This window comes from Venustampulla echinocandica (genome assembly GCF_003357145.1).
Source record: "Venustampulla echinocandica strain BP 5553 chromosome Unknown scaffold_4, whole genome shotgun sequence".
Taxonomy (NCBI): domain Eukaryota; kingdom Fungi; phylum Ascomycota; class Leotiomycetes; order Helotiales; family Pleuroascaceae; genus Venustampulla; species Venustampulla echinocandica.
This window is the reverse complement of record NW_022474209.1, coordinates 1723261-1748868: the sequence shown is the minus strand read 5'-3', so window position 1 is coordinate 1748868 and position 25608 is coordinate 1723261. Positions and strand designations below refer to the sequence as shown.

General features: G+C 48.1%; 12 protein-coding genes across 12 annotated transcripts; 3 read left to right on the top strand and 9 right to left on the bottom strand.

The window, feature by feature from the left end:
- Window positions 1–2045: 2045 nt before the first annotated feature.
- On the bottom strand, window positions 2046–2628 carry BP5553_06878 (uncharacterized protein; the record flags this gene model as incomplete). The annotated part of the gene is made up of 2 exons (XM_032015501.1): window positions 2046–2286; window positions 2351–2628. 2 exons carry the CDS (start codon window positions 2626–2628, stop codon window positions 2046–2048), a joined length of 519 nt encoding a protein of 172 aa, XP_031868922.1.
- A 792-nt stretch (window positions 2629–3420) lies between these two features.
- Window positions 3421–6906, bottom strand: BP5553_06877 (uncharacterized protein; the record flags this gene model as incomplete). The annotated part of the gene is made up of 1 exon (XM_032015500.1): window positions 3421–6906. The coding sequence occupies one exon, from the start codon at window positions 6904–6906 to the stop codon at window positions 3421–3423; it is 3486 nt and encodes a 1161-aa protein (XP_031868921.1).
- A 559-nt stretch (window positions 6907–7465) lies between these two features.
- On the bottom strand, window positions 7466–8374 carry BP5553_06876 (Protein kinase-like; the record flags this gene model as incomplete). The annotated part of the gene is made up of 2 exons (XM_032015499.1): window positions 7466–8153; window positions 8208–8374. The coding sequence occupies 2 exons, from the start codon at window positions 8372–8374 to the stop codon at window positions 7466–7468; spliced, it is 855 nt and encodes a 284-aa protein (XP_031868920.1).
- Window positions 8375–10708: 2334 nt separating this feature from the next.
- Window positions 10709–11004, bottom strand: BP5553_06875 (uncharacterized protein; the record flags this gene model as incomplete). The annotated part of the gene is made up of 2 exons (XM_032015498.1): window positions 10709–10859; window positions 10910–11004. 2 exons carry the CDS (start codon window positions 11002–11004, stop codon window positions 10709–10711), a joined length of 246 nt encoding a protein of 81 aa, XP_031868919.1.
- Window positions 11005–11206: 202 nt separating this feature from the next.
- On the bottom strand, window positions 11207–11518 carry BP5553_06874 (uncharacterized protein; the record flags this gene model as incomplete). The annotated part of the gene is made up of 1 exon (XM_032015497.1): window positions 11207–11518. The coding sequence occupies one exon, from the start codon at window positions 11516–11518 to the stop codon at window positions 11207–11209; it is 312 nt and encodes a 103-aa protein (XP_031868918.1).
- A 65-nt stretch (window positions 11519–11583) lies between these two features.
- On the bottom strand, window positions 11584–12096 carry BP5553_06873 (Uncharacterized protein; the record flags this gene model as incomplete). The annotated part of the gene is made up of 3 exons (XM_032015496.1): window positions 11584–11770; window positions 11822–12031; window positions 12074–12096. 3 exons carry the CDS (start codon window positions 12094–12096, stop codon window positions 11584–11586), a joined length of 420 nt encoding a protein of 139 aa, XP_031868917.1.
- Window positions 12097–12889: 793 nt separating this feature from the next.
- BP5553_06872 (uncharacterized protein) lies at window positions 12890–13900 on the bottom strand (the record flags this gene model as incomplete). Its single annotated transcript, XM_032015495.1, has 2 exons — window positions 12890–13255; window positions 13325–13900. The coding sequence occupies 2 exons, from the start codon at window positions 13898–13900 to the stop codon at window positions 12890–12892; spliced, it is 942 nt and encodes a 313-aa protein (XP_031868916.1).
- A 653-nt stretch (window positions 13901–14553) lies between these two features.
- Window positions 14554–16758, top strand: BP5553_06871 (uncharacterized protein; the record flags this gene model as incomplete). The annotated part of the gene is made up of 3 exons (XM_032015494.1): window positions 14554–14980; window positions 15027–15316; window positions 15364–16758. 3 exons carry the CDS (start codon window positions 14554–14556, stop codon window positions 16756–16758), a joined length of 2112 nt encoding a protein of 703 aa, XP_031868915.1.
- A 712-nt stretch (window positions 16759–17470) lies between these two features.
- Window positions 17471–18369, top strand: BP5553_06870 (uncharacterized protein; the record flags this gene model as incomplete). Its single annotated transcript, XM_032015493.1, has 4 exons — window positions 17471–17917; window positions 17973–18072; window positions 18125–18333; window positions 18367–18369. 4 exons carry the CDS (start codon window positions 17471–17473, stop codon window positions 18367–18369), a joined length of 759 nt encoding a protein of 252 aa, XP_031868914.1.
- A 668-nt stretch (window positions 18370–19037) lies between these two features.
- BP5553_06869 (uncharacterized protein) lies at window positions 19038–19955 on the top strand (the record flags this gene model as incomplete). The annotated part of the gene is made up of 2 exons (XM_032015492.1): window positions 19038–19398; window positions 19444–19955. 2 exons carry the CDS (start codon window positions 19038–19040, stop codon window positions 19953–19955), a joined length of 873 nt encoding a protein of 290 aa, XP_031868913.1.
- A 475-nt stretch (window positions 19956–20430) lies between these two features.
- Window positions 20431–21455, bottom strand: BP5553_06868 (uncharacterized protein; the record flags this gene model as incomplete). The annotated part of the gene is made up of 2 exons (XM_032015491.1): window positions 20431–21393; window positions 21441–21455. The coding sequence occupies 2 exons, from the start codon at window positions 21453–21455 to the stop codon at window positions 20431–20433; spliced, it is 978 nt and encodes a 325-aa protein (XP_031868912.1).
- A 3271-nt stretch (window positions 21456–24726) lies between these two features.
- BP5553_06867 (uncharacterized protein) lies at window positions 24727–25311 on the bottom strand (the record flags this gene model as incomplete). The annotated part of the gene is made up of 1 exon (XM_032015490.1): window positions 24727–25311. One exon carries the CDS (start codon window positions 25309–25311, stop codon window positions 24727–24729), a length of 585 nt encoding a protein of 194 aa, XP_031868911.1.
- Between the last annotated feature and the right edge of the window lie 297 nt (window positions 25312–25608).

The window sequence follows — 25608 nt, the reverse complement described above, 5'->3', positions numbered from 1 at the left end:
TACTCAACGACAGTTGAAGCCCTTTCCGGTCTGACAATCGAAGCCTCATTAAGGAGCTTTTAGCTGGTATGTCTACCCTATCTTCCATATACTCTCCCGAACTGCTAATAGAGCTTTGTTCCAAAATCGAAGAAGCGTGAACGACCAGAAGCTCCGAATCTCCGTTATCCTCCCCTCCGGACACCGATTCGATCCACCAGAGTCCTTCTTCCACAACGTGTACCAGGATAGATGCAAGATCTTGGATCCCTCGCCTCGCCGGTTCATCTGCAATTGTCTCGTAGACGTTGTCATGCCTGCTCTTCTCACCAGCTTTCCACAAGCATCACTAGGAGTTTCCGTGATCGACGATTGTAGCACTTTCTCAAGCAAAACGCCCGGCTCGCCCTGCTACTTGCTGCGATGAGCACTAGGCTGATAATATATGAAGACCTACTTGGCAAAGTCTGACTGTAGGAATGCTATGGACTTTTATATTACTAGCGGGAGTAGTTTGGGTTTCAATACAAATTTTCAAAGTTCTACTAGGCTGAATTCGTATACTTCAAGCCAAAGTAGTCCGAATTGAATTAGTGCAATTCGGACTACTTTGGCTTGAAGTATGAATAAGGCACATACGCGATCTTGTAATATGTTAAGGTATCCTACTTTAAACGCAACCACTTCGAAGTGCATTGTTTCAAACCGATGTAGTCGCAATTGTAGTACTCCGAATCTAAAAATAGTGGTGGTTCGTCTGTGTGAGGGGCCGGGAAAACGTGGCCACCTCTACGCTCGGAAGTGAACTCACATCTCTCGTCTACTTTTCCGCTCATTTAGTCTGCCCCAACCGTCTCCAAGGAGGTGTCTTTTACTCCCTCGCCCCTTCCCCGTTCTCTGCGGGCTGAGCCATTTTAGACGTGGAGGTAGATAACTTTGAGACACAACCCAGTAGCAGTTACCAAAGTTTAACATAAAATATTGTTTGTCTACGTTTTCGTTCTCCTTGCTCCCTACTTGTTTAGACCTTCTGAGTTGCAGGAACATCGAAGTATCGCAGAAATCCGTGATCTTGGTAAGGGCGGCAGCTAGCGGCATTAGCGGCGTGATGGGCGTCGATTCTATAAGTACTACTGTCGGTGTACGACAAAGCTTTGCAAAATCCAAAATTAACCTGTTTCATATCTTGATCGAGACGGTCCGAGTGAGGAAGCATTGGAGCTAACGTTACTATTTTGAGAAGCTTGAGCGGAAGAGTATAGAGTGCTTTATATGTCCACGGCGCTAACTGGTGGTTGGACAAGAGGTTCCGGCCTCTCGCGTGATCTACTAGTCAAGCAGCGGCATCGTTATCCGTTCCTCTGCCTCCAAGCCACGCGACGTTCTTCTGTGCCTCCACGACGAAGGATAAAACGACAACCTCCTATATTATTTCATGGCGCGAGGCTTTCCCGGAGAATTTGATCAAATTCAGGAACAGCATTTGGTAATACAAGAAACAAAGGTCGATCGTCGAATTACTGAAATCATCTGTAGAAAGGGCAAAAAATGTTACGAAATTCGTCAATTCTCAAAATCTATAGCCGAAAGCGTAGTTATAGTCTCTGGTTGAAAGCAGGACACCCTCTCAACAGGCTGGCATCTTGGTTATATAAGGCCGGACTAAAGTAATGTCCCGAAAGGCTATCAAGCCCAACAGTCCTTGACCTCAGCCTTTGCTATTATTAATACAAGATCAACTGCAAAATCCCCAACCTCTCGAATGAGTTCTTGAAACGTTCGCTTCTGTACAAGTTCCTTGTGTAAGGACACTATATCTACCACAGCCTTCCTAATTAGATCTCTTTCTTGTGAAGTTGAATATACCTCACGAATACAATCAGTAAAAGTGTCACTTATCCAATGCTGTTGTAGTTGTAGCTCAAACTTCCTACGCGAGTGCGCTTTTAGTTTCTCCATCCGAAACATATCTGCGAGAGCATACACTCGTGGATGTTTCAGTAGTTCCGGATCATCACCTGTATTACGTTAGTCCTAACGCCTCGATGAAAAAGGAGGGAATACCTTCAGGAGCCAAGAGGTTCAGATTCTTCATCAGCGTAATCTCCTGTGTACATGTACTGGAGCACCCGCCAGAGAGCATGCGGACTGTCCTTCTTAAAGTAAAATTCCTTTGTGATACCTTCCTTAAATTTGCTCTGGAGCGCATCGTCGAAGTAGGGGCTGCACATGCCTAAGACCATCTGGTGTGCCGGGAATGGGGTATTTGATTCTCCGAGGTACAGCGTCGCATCGGAGTACTTTTCGCTATAGAACAAACTATATGGCAATTAATTTTTATACGGACCTAATTGGTACTAATCTCACTTACCTATCAAAACCCGGACCAGAATCCGAATCGGATTTCCACGGCAAGGCTGGCGGCATCGCTTCTAGTGTCGCTGCCACAGAAGTGACAATCTCCTGCCTCAAACGTGGAGATGACCAACAAAATGTTTGGGCCTGCTGTCTTCGGTTTCTCTCCCGATCTCGTGCCGGTTGCTGGCGTCGAAGTTGTTCCTGCTCGTGCTCGTGCTGTCGTCGATCTCGTGCTGATTGCTGCCGCCGACGTTGTAATTCGGCTCGGCTCGGCGTTTGGCTATTTCCCATCTACCCAGGTCTTTAATTTGGGGGGGGAGGCTCTGCAATGCTTGCACTCTCGTTGACTTAGAGTAAAGCTGGTGCTGGTAGGAAACGCCACCGCCATGAGTTGAGGTTGGTCGACGGACCGTGCGTTTCCATTGTTTGCCCGATCAAATTGCCGCCTGGATCATCTCATTTGAATGGTCGCCATCAAGATAATCCCCTCGCTTTTCAGATGGTCTCTGAAAATAATACCCTATCATTCCTAATGTCTTCCGCTAGTAGTAACGAACGGGAGATCATCGAAACGGATGCGCCAACGTCAGGGAGCTAATTTCTGCTCTTCTCAACGCCTGCGTTCCTTAAGCGCCATCGCAATACATGCGCCAGCTCCCTGTGTGATTCCATCGGCTGCTCCGGATCTACACCGTGTCTGGAATTATTCGAAAGATGGTAATAGCCTCGGCCGGATCGGTCTTCTCTTTAGACTCATTCATGAGACAGCTAGGATGTGAATATTATCTCGCCGCTTTTTCGTCAACACAAGCGCGAAATCCCTAGCAAAATAAGCTGAGGAGAACTTTGTTCAAACTCGGCTCATACTCCGATATAGAACAATCGCAATTCGAAGTGGACATATAATAGCTTGAAGGATTAGAAGATAGATAATTAATTGTACTTTGGAGCACAAACGTGTTTTATCATGAATGGTACCCACCTGCGGCTTGGTAGCGGCGTGTAGAGACTAATGAGAAAAGTGGGGCTAACTCTTCACACTGCATCACAAATCCAAGATTCCGAGATCCTTTCCTTCCTTTCCTAAGCACCGCCAAACATCAAAAGGCTTTGAATATTGATTCTGCCAAACCCACGCTGGCGCAACAGGTCTCGGCCACGTTGAACCGGGAACTCGGCCACGACTATGATACTGACATCCTCGGCGCTAATGCCAGCTTCATCTAATAACTGTAGCACCGCACAAAGAGTCTCCCCCGTGGAAAGCACATCGTCCACCACCACTACTGAGGAGCCCCTGGAGACCACATCCCGCTCCATCTCGATCCGCTTTTCTTTCGAATTGTTGGATGCCAAAGACGAGATATGCGACGAGAGCTTGATAACAGAAACGGTGGGTGGGGGGAGCTTGCCAGCTTCGCGGATCAGTACCAAGGGCACATTGACCCGCGAGGCCAGCGCCGACGCATAGACAAAGCCGCCCGCCTCGCAACACGCCACCGCATCGACTTTGGCCCAGTCACCAGTGAAGTGGGTTTGCAGCAGAGACGTACACAGGGCCAGTCCACCCGGCTGCTGGGAGATGCCGAGCACGTGGCGGAAATCGATGCCCGGACATGGGAAGTTGGGTACCTGGCGCACTATATGGGCCAGTCGCTGCAGGTCCTCGTGGACGAAGTGAAGCAGGTAATGTTCGGCAAACCTTTTTACCGCCTCGTTTCCGGTCGTGTCATTGTCGAAGATGAGGCTAGGGCGGTAGTCTAAGGCCGTCAAATTCGACCCGCTATTGTTGCTATCCTTGTTGTCACTATTATTATTACTACCGTAGCACCCTCGGCGAACCTGCCGCGTCTCTTCGCTAGCTTTGACGCGAATCTCGAGCAGTCTGCTATCTGGCACTAAATGCGACAAGGCTGCGACCGGCGCCTCGTCTCTCATCCCGGTGATTAGCAGCACGTCCACATCTGCGGCGCTATACACTACATTCAGAAAATGCTCCTCTGGCAGCCGAGATCGTTGCCGAGCTTGGCCCTGGAAAAATGTCGTCAACGCTGGCCGGTGTTGCTCCTTGTAGGCACGGTCCCAAAGCAGGCGGTTCAGGTCGGCATCTGTAGCCGCCGCGTATTCTCGCTTAGTCGCCTCGCTAATACTGACGGCCCTTGCCGTGAGGCTCTTGCGGGTGCATCTAGTGAACACGGAGACCCAGACGTCGGCGCAATAGTCTTTGCCGGCGCAGCTTTCGCCAGTGATAAGAATGATAAGCTTCTGTTCCATTGGCGCTTTCAGGAGCGGGCAGGCGTAAGCCAGCACATTGTGCGGGTCCAAGCTGTGTTTGAGACGGGCCAGGCGCGGCCGGTTTGGTCCAAAAGCCTCGGCCGCCAGCGCCGCGTCTCTGGGGTCCGGCCCGAGGTCGGCGCCGTAAGCTCCGCTACTCAAGGGCAACAAGTCCCCAGCGACATTGTAAACCCACTGCACGGCAGTTCGAGCGGCTTCGGTTCCATCTTGGTCGCGGGGCCAGACACCAGTTACTACGCAGGCAAAGTCCCAGTCTCGACAGCCGAAAGCAGTAGCATCGGCTGCCACGTCGCCAACCGCTCCACCACCTTGCAGCAGATGGAGATAGCAGAGGGGCGAGGGACGAGTCCCAACGGCCGCCACCAAGATATCGGCGACGTTCACTGCTCCGATGCGTTTTAAGAATAAACATCGCTTGAACGAGGAGGTCTTGCCCCCGCCGTTCTCGCCATACATCCCGGACATGTACATCTCGGTGTCGAACAAACCGACGCTATCCACAACTTTGAAATTGTCTTCCAGCCCCAAAACCGTACCTATAGGTGTGGGCGTGGGCGTGGGCGTCTCAAAGGTTTGCCTAGACGTGGAAGATTCGAACATAGCCACGCCAAGATGCAGCTGGTCGTTGTCCCAGTATAGATACGCGTCTGCAGAAAAGTTCCGGGAAAGCTTGCTCGCGACGAGTTCATCAAAATCGCTCAGCTTGAGCTGCGCTTCGAGGCTGTCGCTTAGCGGGACAACCCAGTTTCGAATGGAATAGGTCGGAGCCGCGTAAGCTTTGAAAGTAATGCTAATTACGATGCCAAAGTTGGTCCCAGCGCCTTTCATCGCCCATAACAGATCGGTTTCGTTTTCCGGGCGTACAGCACCGACTGGCCAGTGTTGACTTGGTACACAGCCGACGCAGAAGACCTGGCCAGAGTCGACGCTGATCACAACGGCACCGACAATGGCGTCGCACGCGAATCCGTGCAGCCGAGCCAGGTGCCCTATGCCGCCTTGTAGCCACAGCCCCGCGCCTACGCTTGGGCGGGCCCCCAAGGGCACTGTCAAGCCCGCCGCCATGGTCTTGGTGACGATATCCCCTGTCTTGCAGCCACCCTCGGCGACGACCAAGGAACTGGAATTGGAATCGGATTTTCTTTCATCCTCCTCCCCGGCCGTGAGAATGTGTACTTGGTCAAAGGCGCCCATGTCCACCGAGATGACGTTGGGCCAGAGACAGTGGCCGCTGTGACCCCCGCCGACGACAGTCAGGCCGACCCCGTGCTTCAGAGCCCATCGAACGCACTGTTGGACGTGTCGGACCTTTGTTGGCCTAATAATCGAGGCGGGACGGTGGAGGCGAGCCTCGCGGTTTTTAACAATCTTGTCCCCCTTTGCCAATGGCACCTGCGCCATCAGCTCCGGCAACGTGATTGCATGTTGGGTAAAAGCCGCCATAACGTTGGGTGAGCTAAACAAGAGATGGTCTGGGTGGGTTTCCTCACGACGGCCCAAGGCGCGGCACACCTTACGCCACTTCACTCGGATAGCCTTGTCCACGTCCACAGCCTGCATAATAAACCCCGCGACGAAAGGAGCAAAACAGTCCAGTACTTCATCGTCATCTGCCACGCTAACGACTCCAGTAGGGAAAGAAGCCGTTCGATGGCACACCAAGCCGTCGAGGTGCAAGGCGTCGCGATGGAAAACCGCCACTATTCCGCCTTGTGGCCGCTCAACAAGCATTTCCAGCGCCCGTTCGATGAACCTGTGTTTGGGCTTCATGCCGTACATGCTGTGGCAGAATAGGATGATGTCGTACTTTTCGTCGTTATTCCCCGTACCGGTACTAGTACCGCTCCCTATGTTCTGCAGAACGAATGGAATTCGATGGATGTTGGGGGGGTTTTCTAGACAGGGCAGCGGGGACTCTGTCTCGGAGGTAGAGTAAAGCCATTCTTCTAACCTTGTAGCAAACAAGCCGTTAGGCTCGAATGCAGTGTATTTCCTGACCTTCCGTTTCAGACGGCCGGGAAGATATCCAAGTATGCTCTTCGGGCCGGGTCCGATTTCTAGTGCCGAGATATGAATACGCGAGTTAAAGAGAAGGGCTAGCAGCTGAGATAGTTGAGGGATAATAAAGTCTTGGTACGTTATCCATCCTGAGCCCCGCATCAAGATATTGAAGCCGGCGCTGTACTGTGTCGCGGACAACGGTTGCTTCGGGGACGACGCCGTTGCCTTGGCTTTCTCCCTAAGGGCCTGCTTTAGGGAGTCGAGGGTGGCCATTTCAGTTCGGCATGGGTGTGTGAGTATCTCGCACTAGTGATGACGACGATGGTTGATGTGGGCCTTATTGAGGTCAACAGCCGTACTGTACATTGAAGCGGATTGAAGATAATGGTAAAGCAGCGAAAAGAGGGGTTGATTGCGAGAGATGAAACCTCTGCGCAGCAGCGCTATACCCAATTGGAATGCGCTGTGTGCCGTATCGCACGCTGCAGAGCTTCTTATTGCTTCGGTTTAAACAAACGCACTCTATCCAAAGCAACCATGTAGATTGACATGAACCACTTAAAGCTAAATACTGGAACAGGGCAAGGTCAGGCCGGCATCCCGGCGACTGGGCGTCGAAAGTCGACAAGACGTACCTTCCAACGGCAATTTTTCGGAGTGGCCAAAATTCATTCCATCTCTTCTTATGTGCTTCAGGTGGTTTCAATATCATGTTCATGTCAAAATTCCCAGAACGAGTTGTTGTACAAGCTTTATTTGCGTACCTGTCCCTTGAAATATGCCGGGACGAGATGTCTGGAGGGCAGCTAATAGGCCCTCAGATCTCCCCCGCTCATCGTAGCCGTCGCCGTACAATTAGATATGTAGAAGCTGTTAGAACCACAACGGAAATTGCTACTCGTAAGAACATCGAGATATGATCAGCCTCCTTCGACATTTCCCTATCCAAAGCTAGCAGAACTTCCTCGGCCGTCAAGTATTGCCCCATCCAACAGCCCAAAATCACCCTGCCACCCACTACTCTCGTCACATCGGGGTATTCTCCTTGACTTAAAGCCTCGGAAACTTCCTTCTCGTAGGCGATCTTCTCCTCCGCTATTTCAGGGGCCCCAGGGCAGGATCTATAAGGCCAACACCCCGTCAGGATAGTGTAAAAGAGAGAGCCGAGGCCGAATATATCAAGAGCCGGAGTAGACTGGAGCCCGAAGGTGGGGCTGTAGAAAGGACCGTCAGGAAGGCAACCTCCATCTAGACCCAGCTCATCGCACGTAGATCCACCAAAGTCACAGAGCACCAAGTCTCGTGATCCTGAGGTAGTTTCGTGGACAAGGATGTTCTTCGGGCGTAGATCTGAGTGAACTACGCCGCGGCTATGAATATAGACGATAGCTTCAGTCAACTGTCGACACCATATTTTACGTTGGCGTAGATCAGTCGAAGGATGGTTGTCGATATACGCCTGGAGATTGCTATGGCTTGCTTGGCCGAGCAGAAGGCCGCGGCCATGTTTTCCGAGATATCTAACAATTTAATACTTCTAAGCTCGTACTAGTATCTATACCTGGTGCACTTACTTAACAATTCTTGGATGGTGTCCAAGTTTTTGGAGTATAAGCGGCTCAACAGAAAAGCAGCGGTCGACCTTGTCGGCAAGGCCCTTAGTCTTGAAGTTTATCGGTTGCTTGAGAACGACTCCGGGCTGGAATGATTCGATGGTGCTCGTAGACCCGAAATTCTCCATGGCGCATCGTCAACTTATGAAAAACCAACGGGATTTATAAGATAGAAAGGGCACGAAACGTGTTACTACGGTACTAGGAATAATATTGTTCCGCAAGCGGCGCTATTCCGCTTTTAGTCGGGACACCCCATGGCTCCTTGGTCCTCAGGCCTCCTTGTCGCACAGCCCGCTTAAATTACAAGTGAAACGAGTGCTATGCAGGGATTCTAGGCTTCAGACTTGGTCTCACGAATAGACCACACTACTGCCCCACCGTACTCGAGGAAGGCATAGCACGCTGCTACGATCCAGCTCAGCTTCTGAGAGTGGTTTTGAGCAGAATCACGACGAAGTCGACCAGCGCATTCTGGGGGTACAGGACGCGTATACTACGATGTCGAAGGCGTCTACGAGAGATTCTTGGGAAAGGGATGGAAAATAAGACGCGGAATATCCACAAGCTCCAAAGAGTTCAGTGATTGGGAGTCCGATATTCTACCCGGTCCGAAGCCGTCTTCCAAGACGGCAAATACCATTAGTCAAACGTTCTTGTTTATTGCCACTCTCCCGATCGGATCTCGTTAGGATTCCATATTTTCAACAGAAAACACACGAAACAAGGAATGATATTTTAGAAGCAATTCCTTCGGTGCTCGTCTCTCCTATTGTCTGTTAGTACCTGCCCGAGCTTGGTTACGCGAACTCACAATGGCCGCAGACAGCACAAGTGTAATTCCCACATTCGCTTTTGACTTTACTAGAGCCCATTTCAATCTCCTTAACCTCGTGGCCTTTGTCCTGCTCGTTACAAGATTCGAATTTAAAGGTCTCCTTTTCACCACGAGTGCCGCAAGCGTAGATCTTGATAGAAACGTATTTCTTGCACATACTGAAACAGGTTAGGATCAAATTGTTGAAATTGATTAGTAGGAAGGTTTGAACCTACATAGGCAAGTTTATCACCTCACCGTCGATGTTGCGGGCACAGCGATATTACAGTACATGTAATTGTGAATTTAGATAACTGACCGACTTAATCTCCATAGTGCAAAGGCGGGAGTTGATCCACTTATATACTTCAGGAGTTTTCCAGCTATATGTCTAGAGTAGTTGCCGTTTACCGTTCCGACCCAGGCAGCAGCATCGATCTACCTGACCATTCGGGTAGTGGCTGCATATACGAACAACACACTACGTGGTTGAACAAACACCATGCTGAGGTGGGCATTTGCATGTGACTCATTCTTCGCGATTTCAACATAACAAATATGCTTGACTCACACCCTTCACAACTTGAGTTCTGGATCAGACTTGGCCTGGCCTCAAGATCCTCAAACGCCATCAACCACAAGCATCCGGTAGCAGTACGTCGACATGCAAGACGCCTCATGCGAGAGGTACCAAGTATATACACCCGGAACACGCAATCTTGCTCCGGCACGTTCCGAGTCCGCAGGTAAACTATATCAATTTGCCATACATCCGACAGCCGACACAACTATCGAGCCAAAACCACAAAATCACTATTGTATAGGCCAATGGACGCTCACAGAACCAAACCAAGAATCCTCCCAAGGTCGGACACTCCTACGCAACTACGCAAGGTTTGATTGGGGATTCAATACAGCAGTCATTAGTCCTATTTTCTATTGAAAAGACATCGTGGGTGACCTCGGAAAATCCCTGTTCCAACTCTATAATCTTGGAAGGGAGTTTACTCGTGGACGGGTTGCTACTGACGAGACTTCCCCGAGCTTACGAATTGCATGAGACTTACCAACAACTATTCGGCGAGGTACAGTGATCGTCCCCAGATGGCGAGCACATTGCAACTGACTTCAGACTCTAGAAAGTCGTGGACGTTGTTCCGTCTACGATGGAAGAGATAGTTTTCGAGACGCGGAATTTGATATGCGGCCGACAGGTACTTCTCGTAGCTTGGTAGACATTTTAATTGACGATCACAGGTTCACTTTCGAATGCACGGCTCGGAACTTATCATCCGGACTCGGAACCAGCAGCAGACCTGTGAGGCAGTGCCTATACACGCTATGTATGGCGACTTCCCGAGTGCCTTTGTGCAAGACTACGCACACTGGTTCGATATTGGCACAAAGCTAACCGAGTGGCGAATGGGTTTCTTCGCCGGACAACTGGCAGATGCGAGACAGAAGCCCTGGAGACACACTTGCCACAAATGAAGCTCGGTTTCTCCATCTGTCTCCTTGTAGACACATGTTCGGTCGGCGTTCTTGGGTTTCGTATTCGAGCTCTAGGGTTGAGTTCACGGCGAGCCTCCTCTGCCGGAGGTGGTACATGATATTGGTGGTTTAAGAATTCCGAATCAAAAGACTTCTAGATCTGGGGTACGCCAACTCCGCGCGTTGGTGGGGGAATGCTCATTTGAAAAAGACAAGCACCCATAGTATTGCCCGATTTAGTATCTTTAATAAGTTCACGGTAATCGTCCATGCCAGCGCGTGAAAGTTTGACAATGCCTAGGTCCCTGTGACATACAGGGTTAGCCTTATATACAAGAGCACATGTTAAACTTACAATCCAACATGAATCATCATTATGAAGATAGTTGACATGATAATGTTTGACGTATCCTTGACAGATCCTATTTTCTCCAATGACACCTCCAACATTGCGACCTGGACAACCAGATTTACGAACACCAAAACCTTTCAATGACTTCCTATCGCGAGAAGGAATTGGAGTCCTCAACGTGATTTCCCGTGGCAAACCGGTTAGACAAGGCCATTATCATTTGTCAATTATTTGTGCAAAACTACATTAGACGAGCCGAAATGAACAACTCCAGCGAGCCTAGTCAAAGGCCAGATATATCTAGTGGCCCTTAACTGCGTCAACATTCGGGTGGGATAAAGAGTAGAAGGGTTTCCAGCTACTGGTGGCATCCTTAATCGGAAAAAGAACGTTTCGGAGGTCTCGAGCCAGCAGCTTTAGCTCTTCGAATACTGCCGTGAACTGGGCGATGATATTCTCGAACCGATTTTTATCCATATCCCATATCGAATGTACATCCACGTAAAGGAATGACTCAAGATCATGGCGATAAGTATGGCCCTTGCCTTCGAGAACCTCGACTGCCATGAACTGCATCGTGCCAGTTGAGGCTTGGATAATGCATGGTATCATAGGTGAAATAGGCTCAAGGAACTGAGGAATACCAGGCAATGTCTTCTTCTCATATGAATAATATACTACTCAAGGCGAAGTTGACTCATCATACTATCAAGAACGGTGCCAATATCTTCATCCAGAGACTCTCTTTTCACCAAGTCAGCAGTAGTCCTGTATTCCTTTATAAAGGCTTCCGCCTCTTCTCGTGACCTAAACGCCTTATGACACGAATGCGAGTACCTCGCAATTTCTTCTTGAGCCCCCCCTCTACAAACGAAGTTAAAAACACCCCGACACGCTTTGCGATAGAAAGCTTACTGGTAGAATTCGTAAACTCCGACGTGTTCACCGTTCGCCACGGCGTAGTAAACTGGCTCGCCTTTCCCCGGCGCTCTTTCACCTTCTGCACTCCCGCGAAAGAATTTATAATTGGGATAGTCCCTCATAAACGAGATAGCCTCGTCCAATTTTGGAAACCCGTAACATTTATTATTTGGATAGCCACTGACTAGGGCTCGCGTTGCACCCCTAATAAATCCGGTTAGTAAATGATATCAAGAAGCTGGCTACTTGTAAGTGCTGAGCACACCCATGATGAGCATATTGCATGAGCAATACGACCACGGACAACAGAATAGTAGTTATTCTTTCTCGCCATAGTATAGAAAGAGTTCTCGTGAGTCGTTGAGGAGGCGATCAAAAAACTAAGGAGTTAATAATACTAGAATAGCGATAGAGCGCGGACAAAGATAAGGGCCTGTTCGTTACACTAAAGAAGGTGGTACTATGCAGATTGGAAGCGACGCCGCCACGTCATCATTCACGATGCGGATGAGGGATTGGTGGGGTAAATCACAGATAGAACTGGCTGCTTTGCCTTATAATAGTGAATTGCTGCCTATAATTATAAAATTGCTTTTGACACGTAGACTCTCCTTTAATCATCCGGAAGGCCTCTAACGTTGGGATCATCTGTACGATCGCTAGTCAGCGAGGGTTACTGTAAGGTTTGGTGGGGAAGAGCAAGCTTTGATACAGCTTATCAACAAGCTTACTGACCAACATATGCAAAAGATATTAGGGGATGTGCTGTTAGGAAGAACTGGACGGCTGCAGGAATTATAACAGGAGGAGGACGGCGAGGGATGGAGGGGCACGATTCATACACTCCGTGAAAGCGGCGGCGGGGCCGTGAGCGCGCCTTTGCCTGGTGCGGCGGTCGCGGTTTCCCGATGCAGGCTTGCCGTCTAGTCGTTTACAATACTAAAGGTAGGTGATGACTTTCGACAGTCTCCCAGCGGGCATATTCCACAAATGGAATCATGACTTTTGGCGATACATATTCCAGAAACACATGCTAGGTAACATCTAAGCAAAAACGGTTTATTAAGCAAAATAGAGGTCTCGAACCTTCTGGATCTCTTTTAATGTGGCCCAAGAAGCAATGTCTAGAAAGTCGGACGCTTCTGCAGACCACTGGTCAGGGTTATTCAAGACCAACTTCTCTGTCGCAGGAGGGATATTATTCTGCATCATTTCCATAGCAATGACCCCGAGCGAACGAGCCGACGCGGGATCTGCGGATTCACATTCATCAAAGTATGCTTGAATATTCTTTAGCCGGTGTAGCAACGCGATTTCATCCAACACACCTAATTTTACGCATCCGTCTGACAAAAACAAGACGCTTGAACTGTCGAGCTTATTGCGCGTAATACCAAATTCGGACAGGTACTGCATTCCTTCGAAGACCTGTAACGTGTTAGTACGATGAACGCTTAAGCATAACACGTGACTTCCCTGTTGACAGGTTGCAGATACGTGGAGTTCTTCCAGCGGGAGGGCTATGGCAATGATATACTTGAGAGTAGAAACCGTATAGTCGGTAACGACAAATATTTGGTCTTCGGCTCGGTACCCGTCTATGATTACGAGCAAATTCTCATGTTGGCAACTTCTAAACTCTTGAAATTGACTAAGAGAGAGTTTCTTAATTGTTACCATCCTGCTCGGGTCTGTCCGCGCACAAGCTGCCGTGACTTCACCCCCGCGCTGCAGAGGACGAAGAGCCTTATACGTATCCCACGGAGTCAGTGTGTGAAGGCCAGAAGGATGATATGGTCTCCTGTTCTTGATCTTCATTTCCGGTGGTGGTCTTGTTGGTACCGCATTAGGCGGATTAACTTTCACAGATCGTGACAGAATTTGAAGCGCGTTGCCTTCTATATTTGATTTGACGGGCGACTTATTCGACTCTAAAAGGGAGAGCGTCCGTATCCTCATGCCCCCAGGAAATAGCGTCTGTCGTTTGGCGTTGGGATCTTCCTGATCGGTCAGGCGGCTCCCTGCCCGGCCTGGAGCAGGGAATCGAGTTTTCCGATGAGATTCTGTCGCCATATTTGGTCGCCCCAGTCGGCCGGAGGAACGTGTTGATGAGTATTTGAACCCTCGTGAGGCACAGCCGCAATTTGCAAACGTCGGCTATCACATAGATGATCTATTCTTATAGATGATCAGAAAATTGATGCATGAGATGGTCGTGTATCGCTAATAGATCATTCATATTAGCGGCCGCTTTACCAGTCAAAATATATTTGCGCGATAAAGGATCAGATACGGGAATTTACCTAGTAAACTTACATTTATTAGGAGCATGAATATTGAGAGAGAGGAAGTTTTCACTAAAAGAAGCATAATGTGAGGCACCAAATTCCTGCAGATACTTGGAAATTTTTAGGTGAGAAACGCAAAATTTGGTACCATAATCTTTATACGTACCGGCTACTTTGCAGGTACAAAATATATTTTTGTACCAGATATTTCCAAGTACCAGCATTTTCCCAGGTACCAAACAAATTTTTGTACAATAATTTTACGAGTACCTATTAATTCCCAGGTACCAACCTTTCTCTAGGTACCAAATCTCTATTTGTGCAAATATTTTCAGGGGCACCCATTGTTTGCCATGTACCATAAACCGTATCTATTAATACCCCACCTCCCCCGCTCCTAATATTTTTTAGATGCCCAGGCTCCAACTCCTATTAACAATGGCAACTTCGGACACAGTCATTCTTACGGCCAAAGAGCGAAGGGTTGTAAAGGACAAGCATGCAAAATTCAAAGGGGCGGCTCGAGTGTGGATTACACATTTAGATTTCCCGAATCCATGCCGCCAGATCGACAGAGAACATGTTGAGCGTTTGAAGGGGGACTTTCAACGCAGAGGATGTATGAATGAAACACCAGATCATTGGATCCCAGCCATGATCGATGAATCGATACTTCAAGCGGCGCTGGAGAAGCTGGGGATAAGTGCTTCGCAGTTCAAGGCTACGTCTAGCGACAAGCCGCCGCTCCTTGATCTTGGAATTGGAATGAAGCTCGAGTGCCTTCACGGACAACATAGAATCCGTGCCGCCGAAGAAGGTCTCGACGCACCTAAAAGATGGTGGGTAGTTGAGCTCTATAGCAGTGGTTAGTTTTGCTCGGTCAATTTCACATCTACGCTGACGGCCGTTAGATCTTGAGAGGGCCACCAAACAGCACCTCCGCGAAGGATATTCTTATTCAGCAAATTACACAACTGGCGAAATATTTCGCCATATGCGGCTTTGTTACTACGACCAAGACACTGATGGTGTTGAACGATGGCGGGGAAAACTTACCGACCCCCAAAGAGAGTCTCTAGCGCTTCTTTTGGAACGGGGCTTGCTCATCAAGGCCTTGGACTCTGTGTTACATATCCAAGGCGTCTGGAGGACTTTTTATCTTGGTTCACTAGATGTTTTCTTAAATCTAAAGTGTGACGAGGTAAGCAAGGAAATGCTCCTCTAGGTATTAATTTTAATACGGCATAGGAGATAGCCTGTTCTATCAAGGGCGTTAAGTCGAATTTGACCCATATTTTTGGAAACGATATGGTGACGATGATGGCCACTGACCCCTTCAGTATCAAGTCCATTCAGTCGAGAGCTCCGGCTCTTTCTAAGTCCGACTACGAATTTGTTGAAAAGCAAATGCGATCTCAAGTCCTTTTCCCGGGAGTAACAGACCCAGGAAAGAGGGCTGATATAACACGGCGCCTCCTCACCACCGAGGAGCTCATACCAAGCCTCTATACAGTAATCAGAGACATCAGGTATCTGATAGAGCCTGCTAGGATCTTGGGTGCTCTCCTGCCTAAGTCAAAGAAAACTCTGCGCAAGAGGTTTTACTTCCATTTTACCGGAGTGGAATCGAGCGAACATACCATCGAGGTACAGCAGAGCAGATCTTCTTATGTGACTATTCCAAGGAAATCCTTGGATGCTTTTGATATTGCATATCAACAGTTATGGCTCTGTTCATGTCGAATTTGGAAAACCCCTAATGCCTACGCTTGGCTGCAAGTGGCCACTCTTGCTGATCGGTTAGGCTTCTCATGCCCAAGTATTGGGCACGAACTAAAAAAGGACCCCAACCAAGGCATGATAGAAAAGGTTGTTCTAGAGGCACTCGATGTCCTTCGACCTAACGAGGGGTTTGCCTTCGATGCCAATCAAGCCAGGCCTGCTATCACATCTTTGAAGGACTACTTGGACAAGGTCTTGGAAACGCCTGCAAAGACAGCTCCTCCATTTATAACTGTGGCTGGATCAGCGGTTCCCTTGAATAGCCGATGCGGATACGGCGGCATGGATACTCGGGATCTTAACCACCTCTTTCTTGACAAGATACACGCACCACTCCATTGGCATCAGAGGGGAGGGGATGAGATCAGCTCCTTTTACGTCAAGCGGTCACGGCATAGAGCATTCTTTGGGGCACTTGATCTTACAGGAGCTCATCAACCAGGCCAGTCTACAGATCTAACTACTGTGATTGCTTCTATAGCACCGCAGGCAGCCCGAACGCCTCTCTCCGTTGGAGAATCGACTGATTTGGCTTCTGTTTCTGATCAAAGAGGTCCGGGTTCTAACGCAGAGGCCCAGGACATTGTCACGGATCAGACTTCGTCATTTAAAGGATTGGTGGTTACATTTTTGCAGGGCAATGAGGTTGTTCAAGAAGTACCCTACGATAAGGAGTCCGTCAACAACCAAGCCCGAGAGTATGCAGATCAGGGGAAGAAATTGTATCTCCTACAGGGCGGCAACTTTGTCTGGCAGGACTGTTTCGATATGCTTGTCCGAACAGGCTGTTCCACCGTATCGTTGTCCACTGTTCGGCCTATCAGTGGTAAGCGGCGCCGAGGACATGACCTACAAGACTAGAATGAACCACGAGGCATATAGAGGCTTGCTCTGTAAACGCCGTCGCCGCGGTTAGCTGTTATCACTTGCAAATTATCAAAGCTATGCCAGGGAGCATTCCTAGCTTGTAGGCATTATTTGGCAAAGGCTTTGTTTCCCTACTAACCACTTCCACCTTTTGTTTGTTCTCCAACGCTTGCTTATTCTTTGTTGCGGTCATCGCGATGGGTTTCTAGCGACAGCGCAAGATAGTTTAGCTAATATTTTGCTCCGCCATCCGTATTTTATCTCGAGGCAGTGAGTGATCGTCTTGGTTTTCAATCTTGCGTTGGCCCCATCACTTTTTGGGTGTTGCGTCGGTTGTGAATGGTCTCCCGCTTGTTGGGGTGATCCCCAACCCTTGGATGATCGCCCTCAAAATGTGTACCATCTCAGTTGGAGGTATTTTATTTCAAAGGTTATTGATGACCATATTTTACCTGATGATCCTCCAGTTAAAAGGCGACGAGGCGGTTCAATTGAATGTTCGAATTTTCCAATCTTGCCGTCTTCCTGATGGACAAATCTACTACCGATGATCCATAATAGGCTAGATGATCTCCCAAAGAGTCATCTCTCCAGTTGATCTAGAGAGCGTTTGTGAGTTTCTTCTTCTATTTCCTTTACTCACGAGAGCTGTCACGGTATCCAATAAATTTAAACCCTATCTAAAAGTACAATAAACCAATTCGCAATGCAACACCGCATAAAAAGATTGAGGACTATGTTCCCCATTTCTCGTCCGGATCATTTAGGAGAGGCGTCCAAGCCTACTAGCGACATCTTGAGAAGAGCTGAACCGGCTTTCTCTGGAACTGTCCATAGAATACTTCGAATTTTGCTTGGGGACCCATGGGGTGACTATGACTACATTCATAGCCTTGGACACGATATAGTCGCAACACGAAAAGCTTCGTACTTTGAACTCGTTAATATTCGACTATGTCACAGTTCCGACGTCCAAAAACAGTACCGTCTCCTTTCCAGTACTCAAAGTCCTAACGTTGCGACTATCTACGACCTCTATAGTGACGGCAACAAGGTCTTTCAAGTTACAGAGCGCCTTGATATATATTTATCCCAGTTAGAAGTTCAGAAATATGAGCTGGAGGAGTGGGAGATGGCTACAATAATTGCTGAGGTACACGTCTGCCAAATACCTCCTCTGCTGAAGGTACTATAACTTACAGTCCCAGGTCCTCAAGGGTATTACTTACATCTCCTCATTGAAACTCTCTTGCAGAACGCTTTCAGAAGCAAATATCGGATTATCTCTAGATGGAGAGGTAAAACTTGGTAAGCTTATCTCCACACCCTAGTGGGATCGAACCTAATATACTATACTTAGTCCTAGATCTTCAACAGGTCCAGCATGACCACTTACATGAGGGCTCGAAGGTGTCACAGGTTCTCCTGGACTTCCCGATACTGGCTGAACTTATAGAGGATATGATGCTTTCACGTTATCATCTTACACCTAACGACATAATGTGGTCCGAGGATGCCCTTAGCTTTCTCTCTTGTACGTTGTCAGGATCCTTGGAGACCCTGATGAAAGTAAGGGACCATTATCCCCAGGTACAAATATAGTAGTTAATCGAGGTAGCATCGTTTCCTATCCCTTGCCGTATCTCCAAGGAGGCTGATCCCACGGATTCGGTTCGCCTTTGAAATATCACGCGGAGAACAGCTTGTCAAGGGGCAATCACATATAGTACGAGATTGCGGGTATGTTCGTGGCAGCGCTATAGATTAATAAATTTTGTTACCGTGATGCCTATTAGACTTACTGAAGTAGGTAAGAATGGTTAATTCGATTTGCGTCTAAGTATATCAGGATGTAAATAATAGATTATATTTGCCTCCTTCAAAATGGCTCTAAACCAACGGGTTTAAGATTGTCATCTACTCTTTTCCTAGCAAAAGTCCACATGATCTACCAATATTAATTTTCTTGTGGAATCAACCTATCCTACAGCTAGTAACACAGCTTGCTAAATTTTCCATTGCTTTAGGAATAATATAGTCCATGGATCATCGTGAAAACCTCCTGGATTTGATGGCCCCGCGGATTTGATGATCCCGTGGATTTGATGATCCCGCGGATTTGATGGCCCCTTGGATCTGATGGCCACCTCGACTTGATACCCTCCTTCTATACAGAGCTTATATAAAACCAAAGGCGAAAAACCCATCTATGAGCCTCTGATCTGAATCACAGTGTTCTCTTCACCTTCTGCCCGAGCGCTAATTTTAACGTTATGGCTTCCGAAGCTTTTTTCCAGGAGGGTCTATGGCACAATGACGCTCATGCCTGGCCAAAACAGGCAGTCTTGTGGATAGAAGAATTATCAGAGGAACAGGTTCTCTCAAAGCTACAGGGAGTTATGGAAGGACGGAATTATTCGTGGTATACCATCAATGAGCTATTGCAAAATCGACTTGACCAAGGGCAGCTCGAATTTACGCTTGTAGACGGAGATGTCCTCTTCGAGTGGAATAGTCTCTGCGACGAGAAGCGGGGTTGGGAGAGGAAAAGACGCCTGTCACACAACAGTGCTAGATTCAACAGAGATTGCCTAATTAACCTCATGATATTGCCGTTCCAAGGAGGGCTCGAAGGTAAGATCTCCACGGGATCGGGTTGGTTCTGCCTAACTAGGCTAGATCTTCGGCTTGTAACCACCAGCGTAGATAATCCAAATTTCTCAACGAAGAACTTGTGGGTAGCCCATGAGAAACGGGAGCTTGAGAGTTCTACGGGCGAAGATAGTGAAAGCACAGACGAAGATAGTGAAAGCATGGACGATGACGAGATCCTGTCGTGGGTGTCGCAGGATAGTGAAGACTATAATATGGATGACGAGTTTCGAGAGTTCCGTGGACAGGGTGATGAGGATGATGAAGAGGATGATGAAGAGGATGATGAAGAGGATGATGAAGAGGATGATGAAGAGGATGATGAAGAGGATGATGAAGAGGATGATGATCAAGAGGATGATGATCAAGAGGATGATGAAGGAGAAGATGATGGTGATAAAGGCGTCTGCTTTTGTGATACTTGTGCTTTAATTGAGAGGGATGATGAAGAGGATAATGTAGAGGATTATTATAGAGGTGGCGAAGAGGACGAAGGTGTCTGCTTTCGTGATACTTGTACTTTAATTGAGAGATTATAAGTAAAGGGTTATATTTAGGAAAATACACATTAAGCCTTTGATATCAATGTACAGACTGTATTTATAACGTCTGTCCCTGAGTCAAGAGATGCATCCCATCACAGTTTAGACATCTCAGGTCTCTTCCTCGCAAGTCTATAAAATTATTATCAATACATTGCTATTTTTTAGCCACTTCTCCCCTAGGAAATCAATCTATAACGAGAAAATGCAGTGCACAACCGCCTCGTACAGATGCAGTTGGACTTGCAGGACCAGGCGCTCCAGTACTTTGGGGTACCCACCGACGGGCGCTGCTCGGGAGGGACGTCGACGATGTTTAAGCATCGTTTGGTAGTTTTGGTCAGAAGTGTTGTGTACCGTGCTCAATGGACCCGGCATTGCGGATTTTGAAGTTCTGGAAATGAGTATTTAGGAAGAGGTGCGTGAATAGGGTGTTGGCGCTAACCTGGTGTTCGCTCGCTGACAATCAAGGTTAAGACTCAAATCTAGGGAGCTCGCCTTCCTGATAATCTACCGCCATAGTCATCTCAACCGCGTTAGGGTTTTGAACAGCACTCCGTATTTCTTCCAAAGCACCACGATATATCTCACGCTGTCGCCCTATCAGCAATCCAAAGACCGTAACGAATTTTTTATTCAATTCCTTCACCAGTTCTTCATCGAGCCATTTAGTCATCTGTCTGTGGATAATCTTTAAGAAGAGCCGCGATTCGCCACAGGCGTCTTCTTTAGCGGTTTTTATGATCGAGGCCACAAGTTTTTCGCTTGAACTTGTTCTCAATTCGTTCTTTATCAAATCGAGAAATTCCTCTGTCAAAGGTCCTAATGTAATCCGTAGAGTCAGGTACAACTGCTGGAGCCTTCCGTGGCGATTGAGGAAAGCTATCATCATTTCAATACCAAGAGTGTTACAAGTGACGTGAAACGTCTCTAAGACAGGAAACGTAAAATCTTCGGGCAGCTGAACAGACTCCGCATCAATATGAATTCGGCGAAGGTTGCTGAATACTGTAGTTTCGAGGTATGGTATGCCGGGAGTACTGATGTGAATTTCTTTTAAGTTCGGGGTCAAAGCTCGATCACCAGTCGAGTCCAAACGAGCTAATTTGGTTATGTATTTCGTCTGATGATTGTGTATATCACAATGCGTCGGTAGTGGAAGTATACGTAGCATGTCGGGTTGCGCTATCAACGGAATAAGGTTAAGCTCGCCGAGTTTGCCGTCATATGTCGATTCAAATGATATGACCTTGATCAGTCGAGAAAGGTGAGCTCGCCCGAGGATTTCTTTAAACCGTTGCGAACTTTCTCTGCAGTAGAGAACAGCTCGTTGAAATAAGAGTGGTGTAGCAACCCGGCACCATTGGCGACAGACAAGACGAGAAACCTTCAGGCTTTCGGATTCGAGGTATTGATCTATTTCCAAAATTAATTCCTATATTTTAATCAGCTATTGTTCCCATTATGTTCAATCCACCTTACATCTGCGAGCATCATCATCGGGAATTTTCTAGAGCGGGGATTGAGTGCACAGACCGGGCAACGAATTTGGTGGATTGATGCGAGTGCATAGGCTGTACGCGGCACAAGTTAATATCATTGATTTCATTGAATGGGGACGAAGTGGCAGTAAGGAACAAGTTCAGACCTTACGCAATGTGGCAGAGTTGCGAGCCTACACCTAGCAGACAGACAGGCAAGATATATTGCGACACGTTCACTTACCAATCCCCCTGGGGTGCTACCAGTACGGGATCTTCGCTACGCGGAGGGTGCTGGTTGGCAGGTTTCTCGAGCTTTCCATGGGCACGTGCCCGGCGGTACGCTGCCCGCTTCATTTGAAGCTTCCCTTCTGTGCTAGAGTTCCTATTTATCTAGTTCGCCTAACATCTGGGCTCCCAAAAAACGGTCTGTGGGCGGGCGTGCAGTCAGGCGTGCAGTCAGGCGTGCAGTCGGGCGTGCAGTCGGGCGTTGTATATAGCTATGCCAACACACCACCTTCACCATTTCCCGAAGAGCCTCATTTGGCCGGTTATTTAAATGTTTCCAAGTGTCAGGTCTGGTCATGTCTACTAACAAGAGTTTTAAAGGATTTGCAGTAGCTATCCTACGGTATATATCTCCTAATTCTACTGTGGGAACGGATATTAATTCATCAGCTCCAGAACATTCAGTGTAAGGCAGCAAGCTTATACCCTTCGTGCTTTGGAAACACCTCAACCTTACGTATTTGTAAGTCTACATGCCCCTAGAAATTCAGTAGCATTATAGCTCATTAGGGTGTAAAGGAGCGAGAGCAGTCATGTGTACAATATGGACTCACTCGTGGGCTCAGTGTGGATGTCCAATGGAAGATGTACCGGAAAAGTGTACTGGAAATCCTATAGATCCCTATCAGTGCCCACAGGTTCAATGGTTGCCAAAGCCCCCCACAAATGGTCATTGTGGATGTTTGGCAACAACACCGTCGGAATCGTCGGCTGCAAGCGACGAGTGACCAAGTTTTCTCTAGATAGATAGAACTCAAGGAAGATAGGAACACTATAGTTTTGGCCTATTCGAAGAAAATCCAAAGGGAGTTTCATAAAGTTTGCTCTGATGACGTTTTTAATACTACACTTGACCATACATATCCCAACATCCTGCTTCCCAACTAAAGCCTACTTCCAAGTGATATAGGATAAATGCTTATATCTGTGAAGATTGGGACCTCAACCCCAAACACGGCACCTAGGATTATCTTACTGGACGCATGGCAAGTCGTTTCTTTCGTGTCGCGGCTCGAGTGTCTGGTCGAATTGGAAATTCTCGGTTGTGCTGTAAATTTATCGATTTGTATGCCTCCACCTGCCGGTTTACTGTTCCCCTTATGTGGGGGTTGAAGAGCTCCTTAACGGCCAAACTCGACCCACTTATGATATATGCCTTAACTTGAGGGTCGATTGTCGACAAACCGTAGTCGAAAACGATATCAACTCGATCTGATTTTTGCCCATCCTTGATCCGCGTAATTAAGTGATTGATCTTTGTTTTGTCGATAGAGAGTTGTTCGCAAACCGTGTCGATCAATTTAGTATCGGCTTGGTCGAAGGAGGGGGAGAGGTCGAAGGAGGGGTTGATCTTTCGAAGTTGGGAAGGGTCGGTCCGGACAAGTATTCGGATTGGGGGTTGGGATGAAAGCAAACTCATAGTGGACTAGGCAGCTGGTTGTGTGGATAGGATACTGATAAATGTAGGGTGAATAGCTAAGATAGCAGATACTCTCGCAGCGCGATTACAGTGAGGCTAAAGCACGGAATAACTGATTATCCGAGATCCGGTCACATGAAGAATCCCCACCAAGTCGGCTGGTGCAAAAGTGACCCAGTAGAAATGCTTCGGTCGCCTGGCGGCATCGCAAGACCATCCAACCATCATCTTCTTAGGGTATCACCACGTTTGTGGACTCCCTGGATCACCGAGGAGCGATCCTATTTGGATTACAGTCATATAGATTTACTACACTCCAGAAAGCTGTCAATCGAAATGCTTGGAGCACTACTTTCACAAGAAGCTGAAGAAGCTCAGCTACCCCCCAATCAGTTCCGGAAGGAATCCAACCACAGACTACAACGCACCAAACTCAACCAGCAGGCCACACGGTTGTGCTAAAGATTCTGCACATGAGCCAACTTCCCTGCATTCCAGATCTTCCTTCCGTCCACAAGCACGTGGGTGCGGGCCAGCCTAACTTATCCAAGACCTAAATTGTACCCCTTCGAGCTTGAGGAAACCCCACCTGGCGAAGACTCAGATTCTGATATTTGCCACGATTAGTTGCCGAGCACTTAACAGTTCTTGCTAGAAAGTCCTTGCTTAGAAACAGAGACGCTAAATTCTTGCTATTTGCTATGATCTCCAATTTAAACAGCTACCTGAACAGGTGGACTTGCAAGGTCTCAATCTCGTAGAGAAGATAAATACTGCCGTGCTTGGTGGTCGTACATCGCCATGCTCCACTCCACAATCCCGAAGCTTTGTGACTGCTCGGTTTGTTTCCACCTCGAGATCCAGTGACATTCTTGACACCAAACCCTAGTAGGCAGGCTTAGGTGCAGTATTATCGGTAGCGGACACCGCTCTCTCCGACCGCTTGACGCTTTGGCGCAACGCATCTGTCCAGTGCTGGCGGGTACGAGCCTTTGGTTTGCTTGGCGTTTCGAAGTCTGAAGTCTCATCTCCCCCAGAAAGCTGTCCTTGAGAACTTGCCCCAACTCAACGCTGAATGCAGTGTCTCTGGAGAGTCCGTTCATCCTCATTTCACTGTGGGTTTGGTATATTGCAAGTCGTGCCTTAAGTCCTTCTTCCTGCGTGTTGCCAAGGACGAAAGCTTTTCCCCCCAAATTGTCACCGCCAACCGATTAACATCTCGACCATCGAAGCAGACTTCTCTGTCGAAGAGTGGTCGCACACTTTACATTCCTTTCATATCATGATCTTCGCTCCAATTCCACTCAAAAGCGCTGAGCGCTATTTTGTGATAACGTTCCAGGATTGGAATATGTATATGATAGTTATCTGCAACATTAACACTTATATCACCAGTTGAAGGACGCCTCGATCTTCTCCAATGCAGGGACCCCAACGTCAACGAAGCAACCTGCAGTTCCCGAGCGACTCTACTCCAGTGGTTCGGTAAGTAAAGGTGTTCCGAGATTGATGGCGGTTTGAACCATAGCCCAATGTCATCGTGCGACTGGGTGCCGCTGCGAAGGACTGGCTTCTTGCATCATGTACTAATCGTCGCCCGTTTTCGAGATCTAGTTTCCATGGGGTGAGTAGATGACCGATTCTGAAGAGATCGCGCAGAACCCCTCTTTCGTCGCTTCTTGATTCCAACGGGCGCAATCTTGTCATCCTTCCTTTCCGTCCGAATACCGTGTCCGCCGTTTCGGTTCTTGGGCGCTGAGCCGCGGTGCGGACTGTTATTATCATACCCAGGTCTGCGACACTCGACACTCTGCACAGGACCACGAGGCATTGATTCGCGGCTCGGCGAAGGAGATGGCGTATGAACGTCGTCCAGCTCACTTTCGATAAATTGACGATACGCTTCCCGCATGTCCTCTGGTGTGGGCTGTCTTGCATCATCGGCATCCATGCCAAATGGACTATATTTTTTCAGGCGGGCTTCTTGTTGCTCCAAAACATCCTGCCACTTTGCCTGCAAGCAGGACTCGAATTCGAATCCAAAGCCCCAAGGGATAATTCCGTCCTCGGTGTTGGGAGATGTTGAAGCGCGCTTTGGTGATGACTGTATTAGGTGTAGAATATAACTCTCCGTAACATCACCAGATAGGCGTCGTGAGGGCATGATCATAGCTGGATTGCGAGGTTGCTGGTGATGGAGGAGAGGAAGTTCATTACGAAACTTGGCTGGTCATTTCCTCGGTCGCTTGAAAACGTTGGGCGGCTCATTAGCCCCACAGGTTCACCGCAGCCACCCAAATAGCCGCCCGTTCCTATGATGAAACCCAACTTGTCTCCTAAGATACGTGTATTCTACTGGTAATTCTCTCTTTAGCAAACGATGATGGTTACTTCATCTATATATTCCTCGACCGCAGCTCGAGGAACGATTCTAAGACCTGAAAACACCGGTCCATGATCT